The 21,236-nt window shown below is 48.3% G+C and overlaps 3 protein-coding genes across 5 annotated transcripts in view; 2 read left to right on the forward strand and 1 right to left on the reverse strand.

Annotated features, from left to right (window-relative positions):
• Window positions 1–1,249, forward strand: part of LOC123141770 (5-methyltetrahydropteroyltriglutamate--homocysteine methyltransferase) — a 21,495-nt gene extending 20,246 nt beyond the window's left edge. The window contains exon 5 of the mRNA XM_044560848.1: window positions 837–1,249. Within this exon, the coding sequence (XP_044416783.1) occupies window positions 837–954 (118 nt within the window). The 3' untranslated portion in view covers window positions 955–1,249. The remainder of the gene's footprint in view (window positions 1–836) is intronic.
• A 6,704-nt stretch (window positions 1,250–7,953) lies between these two features.
• Window positions 7,954–10,273, forward strand: LOC123145418 (probable peroxygenase 5). The gene is made up of 6 exons (XM_044564822.1): window positions 7,954–8,171; window positions 8,282–8,404; window positions 8,546–8,631; window positions 9,255–9,346; window positions 9,433–9,558; window positions 9,646–10,273. Exons 1-6 carry the CDS (start codon window positions 8,093–8,095, stop codon window positions 9,803–9,805), a joined length of 666 nt encoding a protein of 221 aa, XP_044420757.1. The 5' UTR covers window positions 7,954–8,092; the 3' UTR covers window positions 9,806–10,273.
• Window positions 10,274–13,170: 2,897 nt separating this feature from the next.
• Window positions 13,171–19,106, reverse strand: LOC123145419 (uncharacterized). 3 transcript variants are annotated; one of them, XM_044564825.1, is made up of 3 exons: window positions 18,585–19,106; window positions 14,233–14,860; window positions 13,171–14,117 (listed from the first exon to the last, which is right to left on the reverse strand). In XM_044564825.1, the coding sequence occupies exons 2-3, from the start codon at window positions 14,796–14,798 to the stop codon at window positions 13,349–13,351; spliced, it is 1,335 nt and encodes a 444-aa protein (XP_044420760.1). In that variant the 5' UTR covers window positions 14,799–14,860; window positions 18,585–19,106; the 3' UTR covers window positions 13,171–13,348. The 3 variants fall into 3 exon arrangements, with proteins under 3 accessions (XP_044420760.1, XP_044420761.1, XP_044420759.1); XM_044564826.1 differs by having other exon boundaries at window positions 14,233–14,883; XM_044564824.1 differs by having other exon boundaries at window positions 14,233–14,836; window positions 18,585–19,084.
• Between the last annotated feature and the right edge of the window lie 2,130 nt (window positions 19,107–21,236).

Here is a 21,236-nt window from a genome sequence, read left to right on the forward strand (position 1 = left end):
GCGGGGGTGAGTGGGAGAGAGGCCCGAGGAGGCGCGGGGGCTCGCGCCCTTATCCTCTCCGGCGTCGGTGCCGGCGAGGTGGTCGGGCGGCAGCGCGCCCCTGTTCCGACCCGGTCGGGGGAACAGGGAAGGGGCGAGGGAGGAGAGGTGGGCTGGGCCGGGGTCGGGGCGCGGCCCAGTTTGGGCCGGGGGGGGCAGTGGGGGAACGGGCCCCTTTCCTTCCCTTTTTTTTCTTTTCTGTTCTGTTTTGTTTTCTGTTTTCCTTTTATTTGTTTATTTCCTTTTCTGTTTTATTTCATTTAAAGTATTTAGGCATTTTATAAAAAGGAGTTTTCTCCACCATAATTGCCAGTGTATTATTTAGCACCCACAGAACATTTTTGTTTGAGTTTTTGAAAACTTTTATTTTTCAGTTTAATTATATTTGAAGTTTGAACTAGGAGTTAGAAAAGGAAGGTGATTCAAATGTGATCAAGCCCTGTTTAGCAACATGATTAGCTTAATCACAGGGAGTTACTGTAGCATGATTCCCAGGGTGTTACAGATCATGATCCTGTGTTGAACTGAGGGGCAAACATGTTAAAAAAGGATGACTACATTATTAGGATGTAATGCTAAACGCAACATCCTATACTATGTTGATACCAGGTCCCATGTTTCCATTAGCCTCTTTTTTATCTCCATGAAAGAAATTAAACTGAATGCATGCATGAACACATGTGGATATTAAGCATTTTTTTTGCTTGAGAACAGACTTAAGAGTTAATTTTCTCATGGACGAGACCTCTTTGGTTTGTGCTGATCTTAAGATATATTCCTATCTTGGCTTTTAACAGATCTCTTTCTCTATCTCTCTCTGCCCAGAGAGGGTCCTGGATCCGTTGCCGCCGGAAGTTTGATCCTGTGGTGGGTGAGAAGAGCGATCGATGGAACCGCTTGGTTGAAATTGGGTGACTGCCGGATGTGATTTATTTCTGGTGGTGTGGATCAGTTCTGTGAGTGCCTGTTGTACAATCTGAAGATGCACAAACCTCTTCTCATGTTGTTTGTTTATGATCTTTGCTTTCCTTGCATCGTGCAACACTTGTGTGGAAGTGTCAAAGATAATGTTGCAGTGGCGCTGCCAAAACTTTGTGTTGTTGGTCGAATGTTGTAAACTGTGGAGATGTCGGTCGGCAGTAGTTGTAAACTTTGGATTGTACTAAGTTGGTCAATGTCAAGAAGTAGCAACAGATTTTGGCTCGCTGAATCCTTTTGCTTCCCCATGGATTGAATCTTTTTTGGTTGTTCTCCATGAATGTTGTTAACTTGTTCATTCATTTCAGCACATACTATTTCATATATAATGGAGACAAACTGGTATTGGTTGGTTGTCGGCTGTGTCTTGAAGCCAAGCAATACTAGGATGCTTGTACGTGTTATGTTGATGAAATATGTTGTCTTGGTTATGAATTCCTCGGGCACAGGGGTTTCTGAATTTCAATCTAAATATGGACGGTGTATTCGTTTTTGGATGGAAAGTGATGTGCAATGCTTTTGGAACTACACTAGTCCTCTTATTTGTTTTGCTTGAACCCGCAAGCAACACTTTTGTGGAGTTCGATGGTGATCCGGCACCAGCTTTTGTCAAAGATAACCTGTTTTCAAACTTCGCACTAAAAAGAATTTGTAGCCATGTTGACCCGTTGTTTATATGTTACGAAATGCACAGACCAGGTACAACAGCCGGCAAGCAGATGTGAAAGAGAACAAAAATCAAACAAACCAAACCAAGCAAGCCGGTGGAGAGAGGTACTTGTATATGGTTTTAGAGAATGATAGATCATAACTGGTGTAAAAAACCCACATATGACGTTATCTGTCATAGTATACTAGCTAAGAATTCAACAAATTGTACTATCGGTTTGTACTATCGGATGCCCCCTTGAAAAAGTAGGAACATAAATTACCTAGCGATAACTCGCGCAAAAATCCCACCTATGGAAACTACCTGGCGTTATTTGTGGTAGTACTGGTTAGGAATTCAACAAATTGTAGTATCGGACGCTTGAATTAGTTAGCGCTTTCCTCCGATCTCAATCTGAATGGATCTCGTATTCCCTCGTCTTCCTTCTAGGAACCCGGCACCCCATCAATCCTTCCCCAAAACCAACGCATGGTTTAATTGCTATCGCTCCGCCCCCATGCACCCGCCTCCTCTTCTCATCTTGTACGAACCAACCCGCTTCAATCCATCTGCTGTTGCCTCCACAAGCGCGACTCACGCAGACTGGGATGCGCCACCTCACTGATCCGCCGCCTACCCATTCTCTCCATCATGCCTTCTAAGACCTTCTCCATCTCTACCTTCATATATGTACTAGAAATAGTCTTCCATCCGCGTGCGGGTGCACGTGCGACTTAGGATGCCCACACACACACGGCCATGAAAAAATCCAAGTAGAGCTGGAACAAAGTGAACGTTCAGTGTAGAGTACCGCTACTTTGATAATATTATCATACAACCATGTGCAATTGCCTAATTAAGACAATGTTTCTCATAATTTAGGATAAACTGCGGCACCTTAACTGTCTTCGCACTTAACCAGTTGACGGTTCCATTTTTTATGGAGTATTTTCACGCACTACTTTGATATTCCATATGTACACTTGGCTGAAGCTTATTTTGACATAAGCTGGTTAGCCTTGAAAGTTTTAGATACTCTCTGTAACTGTCTTCCAACAAAACCAGAGTAGTTTCTGTTGTGCTGAAACTGTGGTTTGCTGACAATATTTTGCGGGATAAACCAATTAGTATGTAAGCTCTTTGGTGTGCGATCCATCATGGCACAAGAATTTTTTGGTTTATGCCGTTGAATTTTGCTCAATATTTAATACGTGAAATGAGGTTAATCTTCCACAATGTTCGCGTTTGTAGCTTGCTATGCAGAATTATCTCCCATTTGTATTTTGGCTTTATTTGTTTTAGAGCGTCAAGTATATTATTCCATATCTGACATTTTTGTCTTATCTTTGTGAGGGAACCAATCAACTAACTTGATGAAGTAACTTTTAACATTCCATGTGTTACATTTCCACATGCATTGTGCAGGCTATATTTCAGAGGTTTGACCGTTACTGAAGTGATACAATTGATGCACCAGAGCATGGTGCCTTTCTCAATCTTGGATACCTAGTTTCTCCAACTGGGATTGACTGGCTTGTGTCTAAATTTGGCAAGGCTGGGGGCTAGAACAAAACGGACAAACATGACAGATTTATTGAGTAAGACTATTCCTTTAACTTGGCGTGTTTCCCTTAAAGCTGCATAAGGTTTTGCATAATCTAATATACTAAAGTGTGGATACATTTGATTTCTGTAGTTTCTCATAACTTTTGCATTTTGCCATGATTCATTGGGCTGAATTAATCAAGTTCAAGAAGGACTTTTGGTTTTGAAGCATTCATGCTGACTCTGCTCCATTTCCTCATCGCATGGGCCCAATGTAGTGCTTCAGGGATGAGCTTAATTTGGGCGCATTTATCTGTTGGAGATATGCCCTAGAGGCAATCATGTATGATGATATTTCCTATGTGTTTATGAATAAAGATAGTCTTTGGACATTATCAATGATGTGTATCGGCAAGTACGTGACTTGTTTGTGGGACTATGCATTGTATGATGGTTGTCCTAAAAGGTCCCTAGTCGAAAGGGCTGTGTGGACGCGCAGCTGACTAGACTAGCATATGACACGGTCGATGGCTTGGTCTCACTAGCCATGGAGCATTGGATGCTAACCAGATAATATGGGCTTGGAAAGGTCTGGTCAGATTCGACGTAGTCGGATCCGAGTCGAGATAAGGTGCGAGTCGGACAGACCCAACTATGAGACGCATCGATATGTCATCTGTGAGTCTCTAGTACAACATATGTTCTATGTCCTAAGACCTGAGCTGGCACATGTACTCGGGATGGTGACAGACTTGCTTTGGGCCGACCAAACGCTACTCTGTGACTGGGTAGTTACAAAGGTAGGTTTCAGCCTTGTCCAGACCCATGCTGCGAGACGTGGTCGAGCAAGATGGGATTTGCCCCTCCGATCAGGAGAGATATACTCTGGGCCCCTCGTGTGATCCGACCAGGATAAGCATTGCCATGCGACAAGGATTATGAGATAATCCGGATAGTGGTCGGCATCACTGGAACGAGAAAGAGGTCGGGCTAGCACAAGAATGACAGACTCGCCTTGAGCTCGACAACATATATCGTGTGGTAAAAGGAATGGAAGTGTGATGTACAGGTTCGCCTAACCAGCTTCATAGTCTGCTTGGTGTTCGGCATGCCTTGCTAGAGGCCGCTACCAACTGTGCAGTTCGGAGGTGATCCGAACTGCGACCAAGCCGGCTTGAACCTAAGGGTCGCGCGCTTAAGGGAAGGAACCTACGAGGTCCGATCCGGGGACACTGGTCGGATGTGATTCGAGCTGTTGTATCTGGATTGTGGCCGAGTAGACTTATGGGCTTTTAGGGTCCGTGCGAGGCCCAAGTGTTGAGCCCGCGACGGACGCCTATATAAAGTGGGGTGCGGCACACTCATGTGATTGATCGCTTCGGCGCTGTCACTAGGGTCTGCATGTGTTGCGAATAAACACCTCCACTCGCCGCCGGTTGTGTGATCGGACCTAGCAGTCCGCCGCACGACGTTCCTCCCGCACGCGCGGATACCGTTAGAGGTGGTGCACCTGCGCCGCTCCGGCGAACTTGTACGTGGGATCGGCGACCGGCTGTTCGAGGGAGATCGAACGAGGAGGAGACGATCCACGCGGACGCATTGCCCCAACTCTTCTTCTGCTGCACGCCATTGCGCGTCTAGTGGTAACGAACTGTGATCCATCTCCCGTAGCATGTTCTTGGTTGTTCTGCATGTAGGAAATTTTAATTTGCAGTCGACGCACCCTACCGTAGAACCCAACATTATCATTCCATGGAATTAGTCGCCCTCGACATGCAATTGGGACCTATTTTCACGTATGGCGGCATACATGATAGAGGTAGTGGTGACACCGAGGTGATGGCAAATTCCAATGTCAGAACTCCTCCCATCTCTTCCTTGGGAGGCCCTGAGTGATGGCGACAGTGGCATCGAGGAATGAGGGTCGGAGGTGGCTGGCTGTGCGAGAGGTAATGGAGAGAGGTCTAGGATGGCACCGGTGGTGACCTATAGTTTGTAATTTATTAAAGAACATTTTTTAGATTAGTTAGAGATGCTCAATTTGGCTGTAATCTACAAGATGTGATCATCTGTTTGCACCAATAAACACCTTGCAATATTGTTACGAAATGAAAATATGTTACCTCTCGGTTCGAGTCAAATGTGTTTTCTTTCAGCTTTATCAGTTTAGTTAGGGCCTGTTCTGAAACTGCCCAGCTTCTCAGAAACTTCCTAAATTCAACTTCTCGCATAGCTTCTCGCTTCCGGTGGCAATTTGGAAAGCGTTCGGCAACGCAGCTTCGTGTTCTATCGTCAACCAAGAGGCTGCCATCCTATTTAGCGGGATTAGCAGGCCAGGTTCGGGGCCCAAAAGGAATAGGCAACGTGAGAGAGAGCGAGTTCGGGAAAGAAAACGAACCGGTACGCTCAAACTCACTTGGCGGTGGCAACATTGTGGTAATTAGCCTCAACTCCAACTTCTGGGTATTCACGGATCTGGAAAAGGCCAGCTTCCTCAACTCCACCTTTTTTACACTACGGCACCTCGCCAGCTTCTCGATTCCAGCTTCCTGGAGCGCTAGCGTTCGGATGAGCTTCATGTGTGAAGTTGAAGAAGCTAGGAGCTGGAGCGTTGCCGAACAGGCCCTTAGTTGTTAGACTTTATAATAGTATTATATTAGTTTCTTCTTTGATTTTACAAAAGCACATATACTCTGAACCCAACCACTTTAGACAACATGGGTACATAGACTAGAAGCTCTGTAGATACTCATCTCACTGGATGGAATCATGGGCATAACAAATTGAGTGCTTAACCTATTTGGGTAATCAGTGCTTGGATTAGTCATTCCAGCTCATACCAGAAGCAACATAGTAGAGGGAACTTAGTTTTCATCAGAATGTTCCTTTACCGTTACCCATTTGGTCATGCTTGATAGTGACAATTGCATGAAAGGTCACATGCATGAAATAGTTGCTTTGTATATGCATGAATCACATGTTGCTTTTTTTAGCTATCTACGTTTGTGTTTTCTGTTGTTTCTTCGTTGTACATACATCGGAAAATCAACTATCACTATGAATGTTTGTTTTTTACATTTCCAACGACACCGGAAATGCAATCTTCATGTACTGGATGTTATATGGAAAGAGGGGATAGAGAAACATGTTTGTAAATGGCTGGTACCATTACCAACAGTTTTCTTGAGATGTAAGATGAATTCTTGTTCTTCTAAATTTTGTAAGTGTAAAGATATCCTTTTTGTGTAATAACATCATGTCATTCAAATAATTTGGCCTTCGGTCAGTCTTGCAAAGTTGCCAAAAATTCAATGTTTCATAACCAAAAGATAATATCATGTTGGTTATTTTGGTTCCCATCAGAATCTGTCCTTGTATGTTTCTTTTATTGTGAATCCCGCCCATCCCCCGTGGCAACGCACGGGCGTATGAGTTGCATGCTCAATAACAGACGTCATATTTTTGTTTCGTTGTAATGCACGAGATTCATCTGAATGTTACAACGTGACAATGGCGGTGATGTACACTTTCTCCCCCTTTGATGGCGGTGATGGATTAGCATGAACATGGGGGGGTGATCAGGGTGATTGGCGAGCAACTCCTCCTTGGTGGTCTGTGGGGATGTACGGTGTGAAGGAGAAAGGGATCCATGGCAAAGGTGAGATTGGTGTTATCTGGTTTTACAGAAGAAGGCTCCAATGATAAATGTCCCACTACAACAGGAAACTAAGTAGGAACGTAGGGTCCGACAGGAAAATGGTAGGGTGTGTCCTGGTGTGGGGATTTTGTGTCGGGACCGCATGCTGGAGATAAGATGGCGGATAGCCAGGACAACCACTTTTCTCCCACACACATGGGATGGATTTGGGGGAGCCTAGACTGTCTAGACGGTTGAATTTTGGGGAGCCTGTTGGGCGCATGTTTGATATCCGAACCCGCCTAGGCATATGAAGGAGAAATGAGCTTTGAACTTGTAAATGATGTTAATCATTTGCATGCATGAATTATGCGAACCCGCCTGGACGTATGAGGGAGAAATGGGCTTTGACCTTGACGACGACCTTAATTATTTATCTAATTCCATTTATATGCACCTTAATCGTTTATCTGATTTCATTATATGCATTGTAGCCCGTAGCAACGCACGAGTATTCTACTAGTGCATGTAATGTTCCTACTCATCTAGTAGTAGTGGCCAAGTATGCATGCACTGCAATTAATTCAAATTAATGCATTAGTTTAATTTGGGTGGTTTTCTAAAGTACGAGATACATTCCTTCACTCACCATGTGCATTGGTTGATGAAATTTCATATTTGAACCCCTGTAAACTGGAGAGGAGGGAGTAACAGTTTTTTTTTACTTACAATAATGTCTATTGGTAGTACAATTCATGTGCTTAATTAGACACATCTGGTATACAAATAAGCATTCGTAGTACTCGAAGCATCTTCCTAGGCACTTTACATCATATTCATGGTCTTATAAATGATTATAACACTATTCTATTTTGGTTAAAAAGGGATTGCCCCAGCCTCTGCATCATCACGCGTACACAACAAATTAAACAAACAATTAGAATAGCTTGTGCTAGTAATAAACGATGAGACACGGCAGAATAATTCGGATCAAGAAAAATGTTTTCCGGGCAGGGGGCACGGTCCGAGCCTAGAACACGTATCTGAGGAGTGCGCGTCTCCTCTTGCGGAAACGTGCGATCCCGAAACTGCCCAACCACTCACACTGCGCAAAACCGCGATCCTACATATACGGACGGTGCACGACGAGACACCTGTGCACACCACGCGAGCCGCGGCAAAGACACAGAGAAGCGAGAGGGGACAACAGTCAAAAGAGCGAGCGAGTCGGAAGAAATCCCGAGATGGACGCAAGACCACGACGGGCATCGTCCTCGCCGGCGGCGGCCTTGTCCCTGCTGCTCCTGTTCCCCATGTTTCTAGGTAATGAATAAGGCTGGCTCTGCTCTGCTCTGCTGTCCATTTCGTCGCGGCTTGCGCGCTTTGCTGATATCTATCTGTCGTTCTTCCTCTTCTTGATTCCGGCCGGACAGGGTGCCAGGCGTCGGCGTACGGCGACGATTCGGGCGCCGGCGGCATGACGGCGCTGCAGAAGCACGCGGCGTTCTTCGACGGTGACAAGGACGGCGTCGTCACCTTCTCTGAGACTTACGCAGGTGAGCGAATTTTTTCCCCATTCACTTTCTGCTTTTGTTCCCTGCATCTTGTTTTTCCACAGAGATTTCGCCAGGCGATTCTCGGGTTGATGTTCGTTGATTCTATCTCACGTTCAATTACCCCCCTTGCATATATATCAGCGTTTCGGGCCCTCGGATTTGGATTTGCTGCCTCCACCTTGAGTGCCACCTTCATCAATGGCGTCCTTGGCCCCCAGACCAGACCGGTAATCCTTCGACAGAGAAACCTTATGTCTCTGTCTGTCGGAATTTTCTTCTCTGTTAAGTTTAAGGTTCCTGGTTACTGTTAGCTTGTGTCTGCAACATTCCCTTGCTTCCCTGAGAAGAGAAGGCAACGCTAGATTAGAAACGCGTCATTTTATCTGCGGTTTTGAGCCGATTATTCAGTGCTCTGGTATGTTAGGCTAGCTACCTGAGCCACAAAGTTTTGTTCTGTGGAACATTTAACACCTTTTACTGTGCTTTCTCCAAGTGTTGATAAAAACTCAATTATCTGTAGTATTCCTACGAGTGCATAGATACGCGATCCCGGGTCTGACAAGTAATGACTGTCAAAATCATGAAATGTACTTACTACTGTATAATTTAGAAGGATGCCTGGTTTCAGATTTTGACAGCACAAGCGTCAGATGTGGACTTTTTTTTTCTATGAAGTCGTGGGCAGATGACTAGCTAGTACTAGTAGTGCTGTACTCTGTGATCACTGTGATGTTGCACAACTCGCTTCGAACTTTAGTTATCAAATCAAAGAAACCGAGCAGATCTTGGCACTCCTTCATTTTTCCCCCCCAAAGTGCAAGCAAGTTAAAGGGCTATGAAACTCGTGCAGGAAAATGACACGGCGCGCATGTCCATCTACATCGAGAACATCCACAAGGGCATCCACGGGAGCGACTCAGGCGCGTATGACTCCCAAGGAAGGTAAAGCACACGCCAACTTCTCCATCTGCTCCAACTTGCGCATGGTAATCCGCTAGTAACGCTGCTTGATCAACCAACCATTGCAGGTTCGTTCCGGACAAGTTGGAGGCGGCGTTCGCCAAGCACGGCAAGACGGTGCCGGACGCCCTGACGTCCGCCGAGGTGGACGAGCTGATCACCGCGAACCGGCAGCCCAGCGACTACGCGGGATGGTACGCGCGATCTACGGCCTCTCCTGTTACCCATCCTGCACGTAATTTTCAGACCTCCTGACGCGGCAAACGAAACAACATATGCAGGGCGGGCGCGTCGGCGGAGTGGAAGCTGCTGTACAGCATCGGCAAGGACAAGGACGGGCTCCTCCGCAAGGAGGACGCCAGGGGCGTCTACGACGGCAGCCTCTTCGCCAGGGTGGTGCAGGAGCGGAGGGCATCATCGCAAGAAGAAACCCAGGCATGATCGTGGCACGCCGTCACGGTGTGTGTGTGGCTACCGTACAAGCGACGGAGGCCAGTCTGAACACTCGAGTCCGTCCGAACCGATGCGTCGCTGGCTAGGTACAGGGCATTACTGGTACTAGTCCAAATTACTTATCCGGTGTGATTGGCTCGTCGCGTCACGCCGTCACGGTCTGTCGCCACATAGCTACGGACAGTACTATACTGCTGAACGAATGTTAGAAAAATAGCCAGTGTGAACAGGTGTGAACAGGTGTGAACGCTTGTGAACGGAATCTTTGGGATGGGACCGATGTCCTCTTGTTTGTGTCCTGTGGATATGGATTTACAATGCGTGCACGACTGACTTGCTAGGCGGTGCAGTTGTATGGGCTATGGAGTACTCCTACTCCTTTGTTTCGTTGTAACTAGCCTCCTAGGAGATTCTTCTGGGGCTGGCGCCTCAATAAAGCTCCCTAAATTAACCCCATGGTAATTATAATCGGTGAATGTTCCTGGGAAGGATGACAATTGCGAACACTTTGATGCAACTTTAGCTGTCATGAGGATTACAATTTTAGCTTGCAAGCATGATAATTTTATGAAAAAATAAAACTAAAGCGAAGTTGCCATGCTCGGCAACTATATATGTTGTGAAAATCGTTCGCGATGTCATTCCTACCAACCAAGGTTTGCTGACTATTGGATAAACAAAATACCTACTCCAATTTCACGTCTCTCTTTTGTCTTGCCCGTGATGTTTGTCTGCGTCCTCCTTGTTGCAATCAATCCCGTTTTATTAATTCGCTGGAATCAATGGAGCCAGCGAGCTAGGTCGCTGTCAGCTTTATCTTCCCGTGCATCCTTTGCCTGCTCACAAAGGTTCCGTCGCGCTGTTCCTTTTTTGTTCCCCTTGTTTCATTGTCTGTACGCTGAGACTGGCTGTTTAGAAACTGTGTTCAGCGATATCATAATCGTCGTCGGCGCTGGCTCGTCTGACGGTATTAGGTGGAAACCCGCGACTGTCGACGCCGGCGACACGAGTCCCTGGGTGCTAATCATGCCAGCAGGTGGAGTGGTTGCGGACTCTCAGTCTCCGGTGTTCACCCCATGAGGCGAGCCAAAGTAACAGTAGATCATTATCTTGGCGGAAAATGGTACGCACTGGTAGATCTTTTAAGAGAACTGCAGATTCCATCAATCTAATACGATAGTACAGTCCATGTGCATAGGTCTGTCCTGAACTCGTCGCTCATTTGAAGATGCCTTGCACATACCCCTTCCATTTCAAAATATATGATGTTTTAGTGTTAGAAAATGTCTTATATTTTGACACGAAGTGAGTATTTCAGTATTTCACGCCCTGGTGGCGCTAGGAGGGTTAGAACATCTCTAACCGATCCGGCAATCCCCTACAAAGTTTTAAGAATCGATTTTCCTTTCCTAAACTGCACCTAATTGAACTCGTAGGTGCGCCTCCACGGTGCAAAAGGGCAACTTAAATTCCCCTTTAGAACCCCCGGCTTGCCGGATTTGCCCCCCTCCCCCGATCGACCCCCACTGGCCTCCGCATGCGAGCTGTGGGAAGACCGGGAGGCCCGCGACAGCGAGCACCTCGAGGCAGAGCATGCCGACAAGGAGTACATGGCGGGGCTCCGCCGCCTGTACCCGGAGCGCATCAAGGAAGAGCTAGCTTTGACAGTACGATCTCTTTAAGTTGGCAATGGTGACAGTCTTGTCTCCAGCGATGGTGACGGCTCCAGGTTCGACGATAGCGGAGCGGGACAGGCGGTGCCAGCCCCATCGCCGATGACGAATGGGAGAGGATCATGCCCGAGATAATCGACAGTGACTAGTTCGTTTCAGTTTGTATGCAATCTTTAGTTTAGATTTTGTTTGAAGTTATTTAAATATAGTTTATGCTAGTAGTTGAATCGAAGTTTGAATTGAGTTTGATGGACTAGTTTGTATCAAACTTGCTTTATGTCCAATTTTTGTAAGGAGTTAAGTTTAAGAGATCGCCTAGAAACCTAGAGGACCGAATTTAAGGATTTCAAGGATAAAACGTCATATACTCCTCTACTCCTAAATTATAAGAGATCGTTTAGAGATGCACTTAGAGCATCTACAACCGGGTCCTTCACTTTCTTTTTAAACGTCTAGGCGAACAGTCCACACACCACCCTGACACGAAAACACCATCTAAGTTCTAACCGGATCCTTTAAGCCAAACCCGGGAGCGTTCTCGCGTCGGACAGCCTCATCCCGATCCCATAAATATATTGTCCCTATTCGCATAGACCAAACCCTAGCCATTTGCTAGCTCGCTCCACCACCAGTAAGCTCCGTCCAGCTCCTCTCCGGTCATTTCTGGCATGGGAGGAAGCGTATGTGAGTCCGACAACTCCGGATCTGTCTATTGGGACCATGTCCCCTACTCGGACGAGGAGGAGATAGCCATCCGACTAGAATTTCGTTGAGCCTTGGTGGATAACCAAGCTCTGGCATCGGAACCGCTCCGACTTTAATCCATTGTCGGAAGCTCGCGACAAATGGAGCATGTTTCGATTGGAGAGTCAGGTGCGCCTTTACCCACGCATTCACGACGTATGAGCCAGTTGCGTTTGGATCCAGCGGCGGCGATGCGTCCGCCGGCGGCTCCAGATGCGTGTCTACTCTGGATCCAAAGCCAGAGAGCGATGGCTGGAGGTATAGGCACGCCGCTGATGATGGCGTCGGGTCATCCAAGAAACCCGACATTGGGTCCTTGTCTCGGCGACGGCAAAATCCGAGGTCAACAGCGCCAATGCACACGGTCGCTCTGGATACCCAGCTATAGCGGAAAAGCCGATACCGAGGCCGTCCAAAGGAAGAAGCTCGAGATCGGGGCCACCAATGCAAACACCAAAGTAAAAGAGATGGCACTAGCTCATGACCGTGGCCTTGAGCAAGATGACCCCGAAAATAAGAAGTTGGTTTGAGAAAAAGTAAAAATAGATTCTCGATCAAGATAATTGAGCCGTCTTGTGTGCCGGGATGAACCACGGAGACCCATGAGACATGAAATATGGTTGTTCTTTGTGCGCTAGCAAGTATGCCGACCGTTGACTTTGTTTTGCCGTCATGAAACTATGGGTGGTGATTATTTTGTAGGCTGATACATGTGCCGGCCGCCGGTGCTCTAGCAGGCATGAACTACGGGGGTTAAATTTCCGATTCTATTTTCTTTGCAAAACATTACGCGGCCAGACGAAAATCCATCCGCACGGCCAGTGCAAATGTACAAATGCCGGACACCCAGCGCAAATATACAAATGCCGGACACCGCTCCTTTACCGGACCTAAACACACAAAATCCAGATAAAATTGACGTCCTCTCGGGTCGTGTGTTGGAGTTGGCCTGAGTCCACTGTGCCTGGTCAGGTGGGCGCGTGATTGAATCGTCATCGTGTCTACAGGTTAGAAAAAACTGGTAGAGTTTTCAACAAGTTTGGTCAACAAGTGGATTTACAGAGTGACCATAGATGATCTGATGCTTGACTGAGGACTGCTAGCTCTAGCTACTCTACGTGTCGAGCTCCAGGGGATCGGGGGAAGAGGAGCCAGCAGCCGTCTTCTTCTTGGCCGGCGCCGTCTTGCTCCGGAATGGCCGGCACGCCTTGACGCTGAGGTCGACGGCGGCCGCGAGCGCGAGGAACATGGCTGCGTCTTCCATGCACATGACGTGCCGCGCGGCGAGGTGCACCAGCGGCGGCCTGCTGCTCGTCGCCGCCTCGCCCTGCACGCTGCAGCTCATCACGAACCCGCCGCCCGCGCACGACTCCCCCATGCTCGCCGCGCAGTACGACGATGCCGACGGCGTCTCCGACGCCACCGCGTCCTCCGGGAGGACCGACTGTCTGTCCATGTCGATGGAGAACTCCCCGCCCTTATCGCAGCTCAGAGGCGTCTCGGACACGAGGACGCACGCGTCCCGCCGCTCCGGGAGGAGATGCAGCCGAAGGCACACGGCGTCCTTGCCGCCCGCCGGCGCAGCGCACTCCCGCCACGCCTCCAGCCGGCCCCACGGCTGCCAGCTCTCCGACGACCCCGTCGTGTCGGCGCGGACGATGAGCCACGCGCCTGGGTTGGACCGCGCCACCGTGTCGCAGCCCGTCGCCGGCACGAACGGCGTGGCCATGAACGCCGCGGCCACGGCGGAGCCGGACAGGTCGTGGATCGCCACCTTCCAGCCCTTCCTCTCCCTCCTCCTCCCCGCCATGTCCGTCTCCTTCTCCACGCCGCTTCCGGAGCTCGACCAGTACTGCCCGCCCAAATGATCCGGCTGCGACGCCCTGCCAGCAACAAATCAGAGATGAGACATCAACAACCTCATAAAGCTTCTGGCAATTCATTTTTGTGCAGAATTTCATATCATGGCAGTGTCACTGTCAGCAGCGGAGCACTCACCGCCTCACGTCGCGGATGAACTTGCAGCTAAAGATGGGCTGGCTGGCGCCGCCATGGAGCTGGACCACCTGCGGGTTCAGCGCGACCTCGTCCTCGAACCGGAACACGTACCGAGGGTCAGCCTCCACCCGCACTCTCACGTGCAGCTCCGCCGCCCTGCCGATGCCCGTCCAGCCATGGCGAAGCAGCACAGGCTTCCCGTCGCGCCACTCCGGCCCGACGTCCACCCTGACCGCCCCGACCAGCCGCCGCTTCAACCCGACGCAGTGCCCGCCGCCGTCGCGCCTGCTCACGTACACAACGATCTCGAGGTACGGCGGCTCCGGGGCTCGGAACCACCTCGACGTCGGCAGCGCCTTGAGACCGGGCTCGTCCAGGGAGAACACGGCCGCGTTTGCGTGCGGATCAATGTTGAACTCTGAAGAATTTGCCAGAGGCACCGCAGCTATCTGAACCGGGAAGCCTCGGAGCCGGATCTCGCAGTGGCAAGCCTTTCTGGCGCTTGCGCCGGGGAGCCTCAGGCCAAGCTGCCCGACCGAGAGCCTCACAAATGTCTGGGGATCCATGGTGTGCGTCACCGGAAATTAACTGGCTCCGCCTTGTGCTGAAAATTTTGGGCATATCCATGCTGTCAGAGTTGATATCAGCGTACTGCAGCAGAGAATGAAATAAGCAATAGATATGCAATGATTTTACAATTTTACATTGCTGATGATAAAGCCAGTACACATGCCATTACATAGTCATGTCATCAAACTTCTTAAGAGTGTATATATTGTAGTAATAGCCAACAAAGGTTATTATCTCAAGCCCATTTTCTCTCACGGGTTTTTCCAATTTCTCGGTCGCCGGGAAATTCTAGCTTCACCCTCACCAAGTTACAAACTGAACCCAAAATTTGTAAAAATAACTATTATGCACACGTAACTTTAGCATTAATACGCCATTCCCTCCTTCCCAAAATATATGACGCACTTTTGATATTTTTCTAGTCTTCATCGCATAACTTTGAATCTAATACAGTATACTATATTGACTACAAGAGAGGACACAAGAGGACATGCATTAGCTCCCCTTACAGTTGGAAGGAATCAACGGTCAGTATCATACACACAAAAACACTGATATACTGTACTGACTCGTTATTTGCATAAAAAAGAACGTAGAAAATACAAACAATATTACCATAAAAACACCAAATTATGATATAATAATACAATGCCCAGTGTATAATATTAAATAGGAGCGAAACAAGTTTCTCCCACATAACTTATTTGGCAATTATCATGGATGGAGCACTATGAACCTGGTGATAACACAAAGAGCTTAGTCACAGTTAGAGCATCTCCAACAGAAGCGCTACATAAGCGACGCGCGGTATAAAAACTGCTTTTAGCGCGTGCGGACCCGATTTGGAGTCTCCAGCAGCTGCATAAAAAGCGCACGCTATAACTAATGCAGCGCGCGCATTAAAAAAGCATATATTTAGTGCCTCACGCGCAACATATTTTACAGCGTTTGTTGGAGCAAACGTCTTCTAGCGCCCTAAAAAAACTACTTGCATGCTATAAACCCGTTTTTTGGGCGCCGCCGGGCGGCTGTTGGAGATGCTCTCACAAAGAGTAGAATGCTTTCAGGCTAACACAAACTAAAAAACGAGCAACGTGTTACAGCCAACTGCTTAATTGGCACAACTATAAAATTGATCTTCCTACCCAATTGATTAACCAAAAACAAATCGATCACCAAAATTGATCGTTGTAGCTGTTTCTTACTCTTGCCTAATCGAGACAGCAAAAGTCTGAATCAAACAGTCTAGACACTTTTAGTCATCCAAATTGATTCAACAAACGTCCGAACATTCGAAATCCCACAAACCAGCATCAAACTAGGGAGGTTGGAGAGTCCAGATGTCTGCCACGCGGTACTGTGACAACTTGAACCACAGAGAAACCCCTCTCCCGTCGTGGTTGTTCTAGAACCCTTCGCGCCGTGTATTCACTCTGGCTTGACAGGTCAAACGCCAACCCACATTCACATGGCCGCAATGAGACCTACTCCTATGATGCTTGCATTGAAGCTTCGCCGGTCCGCCTGCCCCGGCTATTAAAGCGCCCGACCACGAACGCAAGTCCTACCATCCTCCTCGTCAAACCCGCCCCACGCCACTACACCTCCACCACTGGCCGCCACCATGGGCAACAAATCGGACGCCTCCAACTGGTGGCCGATGACCGGCTATCCGGGGGAGCTCCAGATCCAGTTGGTGCTGCCGCCTACGGTATCCGGGCCACTTATTGCGGAGAGCTCCGTTCAACATCAAGACGGAGCTGATCTCCTCGGACGGCGACGAGGATATCTGTTCAACGTCAAGCCGGGAGGAGAAGGCACCCCTTCTCGTTGCTGCTACCACGGCTGATGATGAGTTCACGCGGTAGATGGAGATCACACTCCAGCAGTCATTGAACAATCATGGTCCGATACTATCGCCCCCTCCGCGAAACTATGACGTACAAATCGGACACCGCATGAAGGAGGAGCCCTCCCCGCCGTACAACCACAACGTCTAGATCAGACATAGTGTGGAGACGACCTCCCCACCGCACCCCCACGTGAAGGAGGAGCCGCCCTCCCTGCCACCACTAGGCGGCCAATAGGTGGCGGTCGTTTGCCATGAAAAAGGAGGACCAGTCCTCCGCGCTGGCGAATCCACAACCGCGCATGGAGTACTACCTCCAAGGTGCTAGAGCCGGGGGTGTGTCCTCCTTCACGGCCAACAAATGCCTCTATGAGGTGGTGCGCCGGGAGCAGCGCATTCAACTCAAAGGGCAGTGTTCGTGAAGAGCCAGGTGGCGCCTACTTGGGTACTCGTGGAGGCTTGGACCATCAGCCGGTCCAAGACGACCGAGCAGTCGGGCGCCTGCCGCCTGCACCGGCAGAAAGACGGGCTCCTCAAAGTGCGGCTCGTGTAGTCCGAGCATGTCACCTTCATCTGAGTCGTCGATGTCGCCGAAGACAAGCGTCGCAAGGTAGTGAAGGATACAGCAGAGCGTCTGGGCCGCGAGCACCCCACGGCGGCCCGGCGGGGATGCCGCGATGCCTGGAGGACCTTCCCCTACTGGCACGACGATGACGACGGTAGGCGTCGGAGCTACAGACGGCCTTAGAGGCCATGCTTACGAGGTCGGCTTTCGGTACCCGGCCTAGTTTAGTTTAGTTTAGTTTAAGTTTAATATGAACTTGTTAAATTTTGTCCGGTTGGTTGTAAATATCCCAAACTTTATTAAATTTCATCCGTTTATCTTCAATTCCGTTTGTTTTATTGCTCTATTCGTTTGAATGGGCCAGACAAAAATTAGGATCTCCCTCTTCTGGCGCTCCCGCGGGTGACAGGGGAGGCCACCCGCCGCCGCCGGCCGCCGGCCCTCCTCGCCCTTCTCAGCGGCGTGGCGCGGCGGGGTCCCGGTGTTGGACGTGTGTTAATGGACGCGTGTAGGGTTGTGGCGTTGTCTGGCGTTATTGTGGCGTCGATGATAGTTGGGCCTGGCAAGGCCTATGCATTGACCTCTTCTGAAGATGGGACGGCGAAAGATTGTGGCGGTGGATTCTAGAACGTGCACATGTGGTACTCGATGAGGGTCTGCTAGATCGGTCGCTGCTCTTGGCTCGCCGTGGAGCAGCCTGGTGAGGCCACCAGATTAGATGGCTTGCATGGATGCGCCAATGCACTTCATCAGATTTGCAGGTGTGTCGATTGAGATCGTCATTAAGGTGGGCTTTGGGTCAACTCATGTATCTACTTTGTGAGACTTCCTTGAATAATTCAATAAAAAGATGGCTGCATGTACCATTTTGCTGCAGATATTAGAATAACCCTCTTTTTCGGAAAAAGAGACATTTTGGTGTCCACTTATGGATGGTCGATGCCTAGTCCGCTGTGTCAATTTGATGATCCGCGTTGGAGATGTCCTTACTCCCAATCTCGCCCGGAGGATTGAACTCAATGGTGTTACTAAGCTAGATAAGGCGAAGCAGAGCCCAACCTTTTTCCTCCCAAAGGACAAAAATGGAGGGGAAAGCAGATAGAGAGGACGAGTTGGTACTACTACTACTACGAGCTGTGATGTGCTACTGGGGATTGGGGCCTCTACTCTTTTTTTCAACCTTTGATCTTTATTCTCTCTTGTTCCACGGTGATCATCTCTAGAAGAAAAATATTAAAGAAGCCCAAGCCCAGATCCCAAGCATATCCAGCTCACATCCAAATCACAAATTATAACAGCAGAAAGTAACCAATACAGTAGTAACAAACACAAAACCACTCTGAAATTAAGCAAGAAATCGAGCTGCACCTGTCCTCGAGAGCTGGCTGCCAAGCCTCGGCTATTCCTCTTCCTCGCCCCCGAGAAGCAGCAGATCGATCGAGCACTATAGCTCAGCTAGGCTACAGGCAGCACCTCCTCCGTGGCTGGCCGACAAGGCCGGCATCCGGCTCGCCTGCCGGCAACCCATCGGCGACCCCGGCGCAATTCATCGCCGGCGAAGGCCGAATCGGTCCAAGAGGGAGAGGACAACGAGCAAGGTGGAGCTAGATAGCGAAGAGCAAGAAGAGAGCGCTGCTGCCTGCTGCTAGCAAGAAGGCGATGGAGAAGAGAGGGGATGGGGACGACGACGACGACGACCGCGAGCACTTATAGTACCCTCGGAGGAATGCTATTCATTGGCTTTAACTAATCAGTGGAGTAGGCAGGCAAGGCAGATCAGGTGGACGGGAGCTAGCTACGGAGGAAGCAACCGGTGATTAGTAGTACTAATGGAGCCGCTGATTGGACTTCTCGTGGATATGGGGAGGTGTAGCGTACGTGATGACGGGCGGTGCTAGCTGGACTCCATAGCGCCCACTTGCGACCTCGCTTTCAGGACAGCCAGGCATCGAGCAGCGACCGGCTTGAGTCAATACTCAATACGGAGGTCGGGCATGGGGGCATCGACAAAACTATTATCCACCGGAGGGGAACCTTTGGAAGCTAGGATAGGACCGTTTTAAGTTTTAAAAATGGTAGAAAATCATGAGTTTTAAAAAAACTTGCTCAAGCGTTACAGTCACGTTAATTTTTTTGCAAAGAAATGACTTTCGTGGTATTGTTGATAAAAAAGGAAAAAAATCAGCACCGTATTAGAGTTATTATTTTTTTATTTTTTTATAAAAATGATCCAGATCTATTATCAATATTGCGTTGGAAATTTGTTTTTTTCGCCCAGATTTTTTGTGGGAGTTTTCTTTGTCAAACTTTTAATACGAGTGCACCAATAGGTCAAGCTTATTCAAAAAAAAGTTTCAAAGATTTTTGAATTTTCCTGAATTTCTAAATCTTTTTCCATATCGAGCGCATCTAGAAGTAGGTTCCGAGGGCTATTTTCCATTATCGACAGCCTTATTTCAAAATGAAGGCCGTCATAGCTAGTCTTTTTTTTTGCGGCAAAGCTAGCCCTATTAACCTTAAAGTACATATACATCGTCCATGAGCTTGCTGACCAGACAGTCCTAAGTTATCTACTCGATCAAGTGATTTTTCATTAAAATAATATAATAGTTAGCACATGTGACTTCGTTAGCAGACAGAAAATTAGCCATCTTGAGTCCCACCATCTTGTTTGCTCAGTTAAAAATTTAATGCCGTTTAGTGAGTTTGATTCAGCCTCCATTTGGTAATAAAAGCTCAGAAAATTAGCAAAATTCAAACCATTTTGCATATCTAACGCTTCAATGGTTATCAAATCTGCATCAGTAGGGATAAAATTATTGGCCTCCGGTCATCCGAGCACCGTCTCGTTTGAATGCATAAGGTACATAATGGTCTGCCTTTTCTTTCAAAAAAAGTAGGGATAAAATTGCACTGGGCCTCAACAAAATTACCTTTTCATCTCTAATGACGGCTGGTGTGGCTCCTGCTCCTTCCTCTTCAAAGAAAGTTGCATCCACATTTACTTTTAGAAACTTCTGTTCTGGCTTCTCCCTTCTGTGATCACTAGCAGCCGGCTGCTTTAAGTATGCCTTCTACTCCCTCCGTTCCTAAATACTTGTCTTTCTAGGCATTTTAAATGACTATCACATACGGATGTATGTAGACATATTTTAAAGTGTAGATCCACTCATTTTACTTCGTATGTAGTCACTTGTTGAAATGCCTAGAAAGACAAGTATTTAGGAACGGAGGGAGTAGAAATTATTATGGACCGCTTGCTTTCGTCTAAATTCGAGGAAACTTGCGTTCATCTACTTTTTTTCTCTCAAGAGGTCAATGGGGTATCATATTATTTAGAAGACAAAAATCAATTACAAGAGACTACCTCTCACGTGAACAGCAAATGTAATACAAACACCACATCCGCGATAATCTGAAGAAAAGCCATCACAGACACGACAAACAACACGCAAAGGAATCTATCCTGGCCAGAGTATCAAACTCACGTCTTGACCTTCACCGATCACCGCGAAGAACAACAACTTCAACTGGACTTCCGCTGTCGACACACCAATCATCCATAATTGCCTAAAGAAGATGACGAATGAGTTGTGGGACTTGGTTGATCCTGAGAAAACCACCATCTTGGACTCACCAACATCAGCGTACATTGCGCCAAAAAACATCTACCCGGATCAGTGGCACACATTGAAGAACCGCAACGCGGAACCTTTAAACCATGTCTTCACACACGATGCTCCCAACAGAGGAATGACAAGACATCGCCATAGTCGGGCCAAGACCTAGGCTTTCGTCCGGAGACAACAACCCAACCGACAAGAGGAGATGCCAACACACCTTAGCGACACCTCCAAGAAGGAGAACGACACCCACGGGGGCCGGCGCCGCCCGTGCTGACCGAAGACGGGCAGGATTTTCATCCGTAACGTCGCACACCTTCCACCCCTCACGAGGAATTGGGGCCACACCGTCGTCGCCGCAACACCTCACCATTGTGACTGTAATATCGCGGAATAC

Source organism: Triticum aestivum, chromosome 6D, assembly GCF_018294505.1.
Source record: "Triticum aestivum cultivar Chinese Spring chromosome 6D, IWGSC CS RefSeq v2.1, whole genome shotgun sequence".
Lineage (NCBI taxonomy): Eukaryota > Viridiplantae > Streptophyta > Magnoliopsida > Poales > Poaceae > Triticum > Triticum aestivum.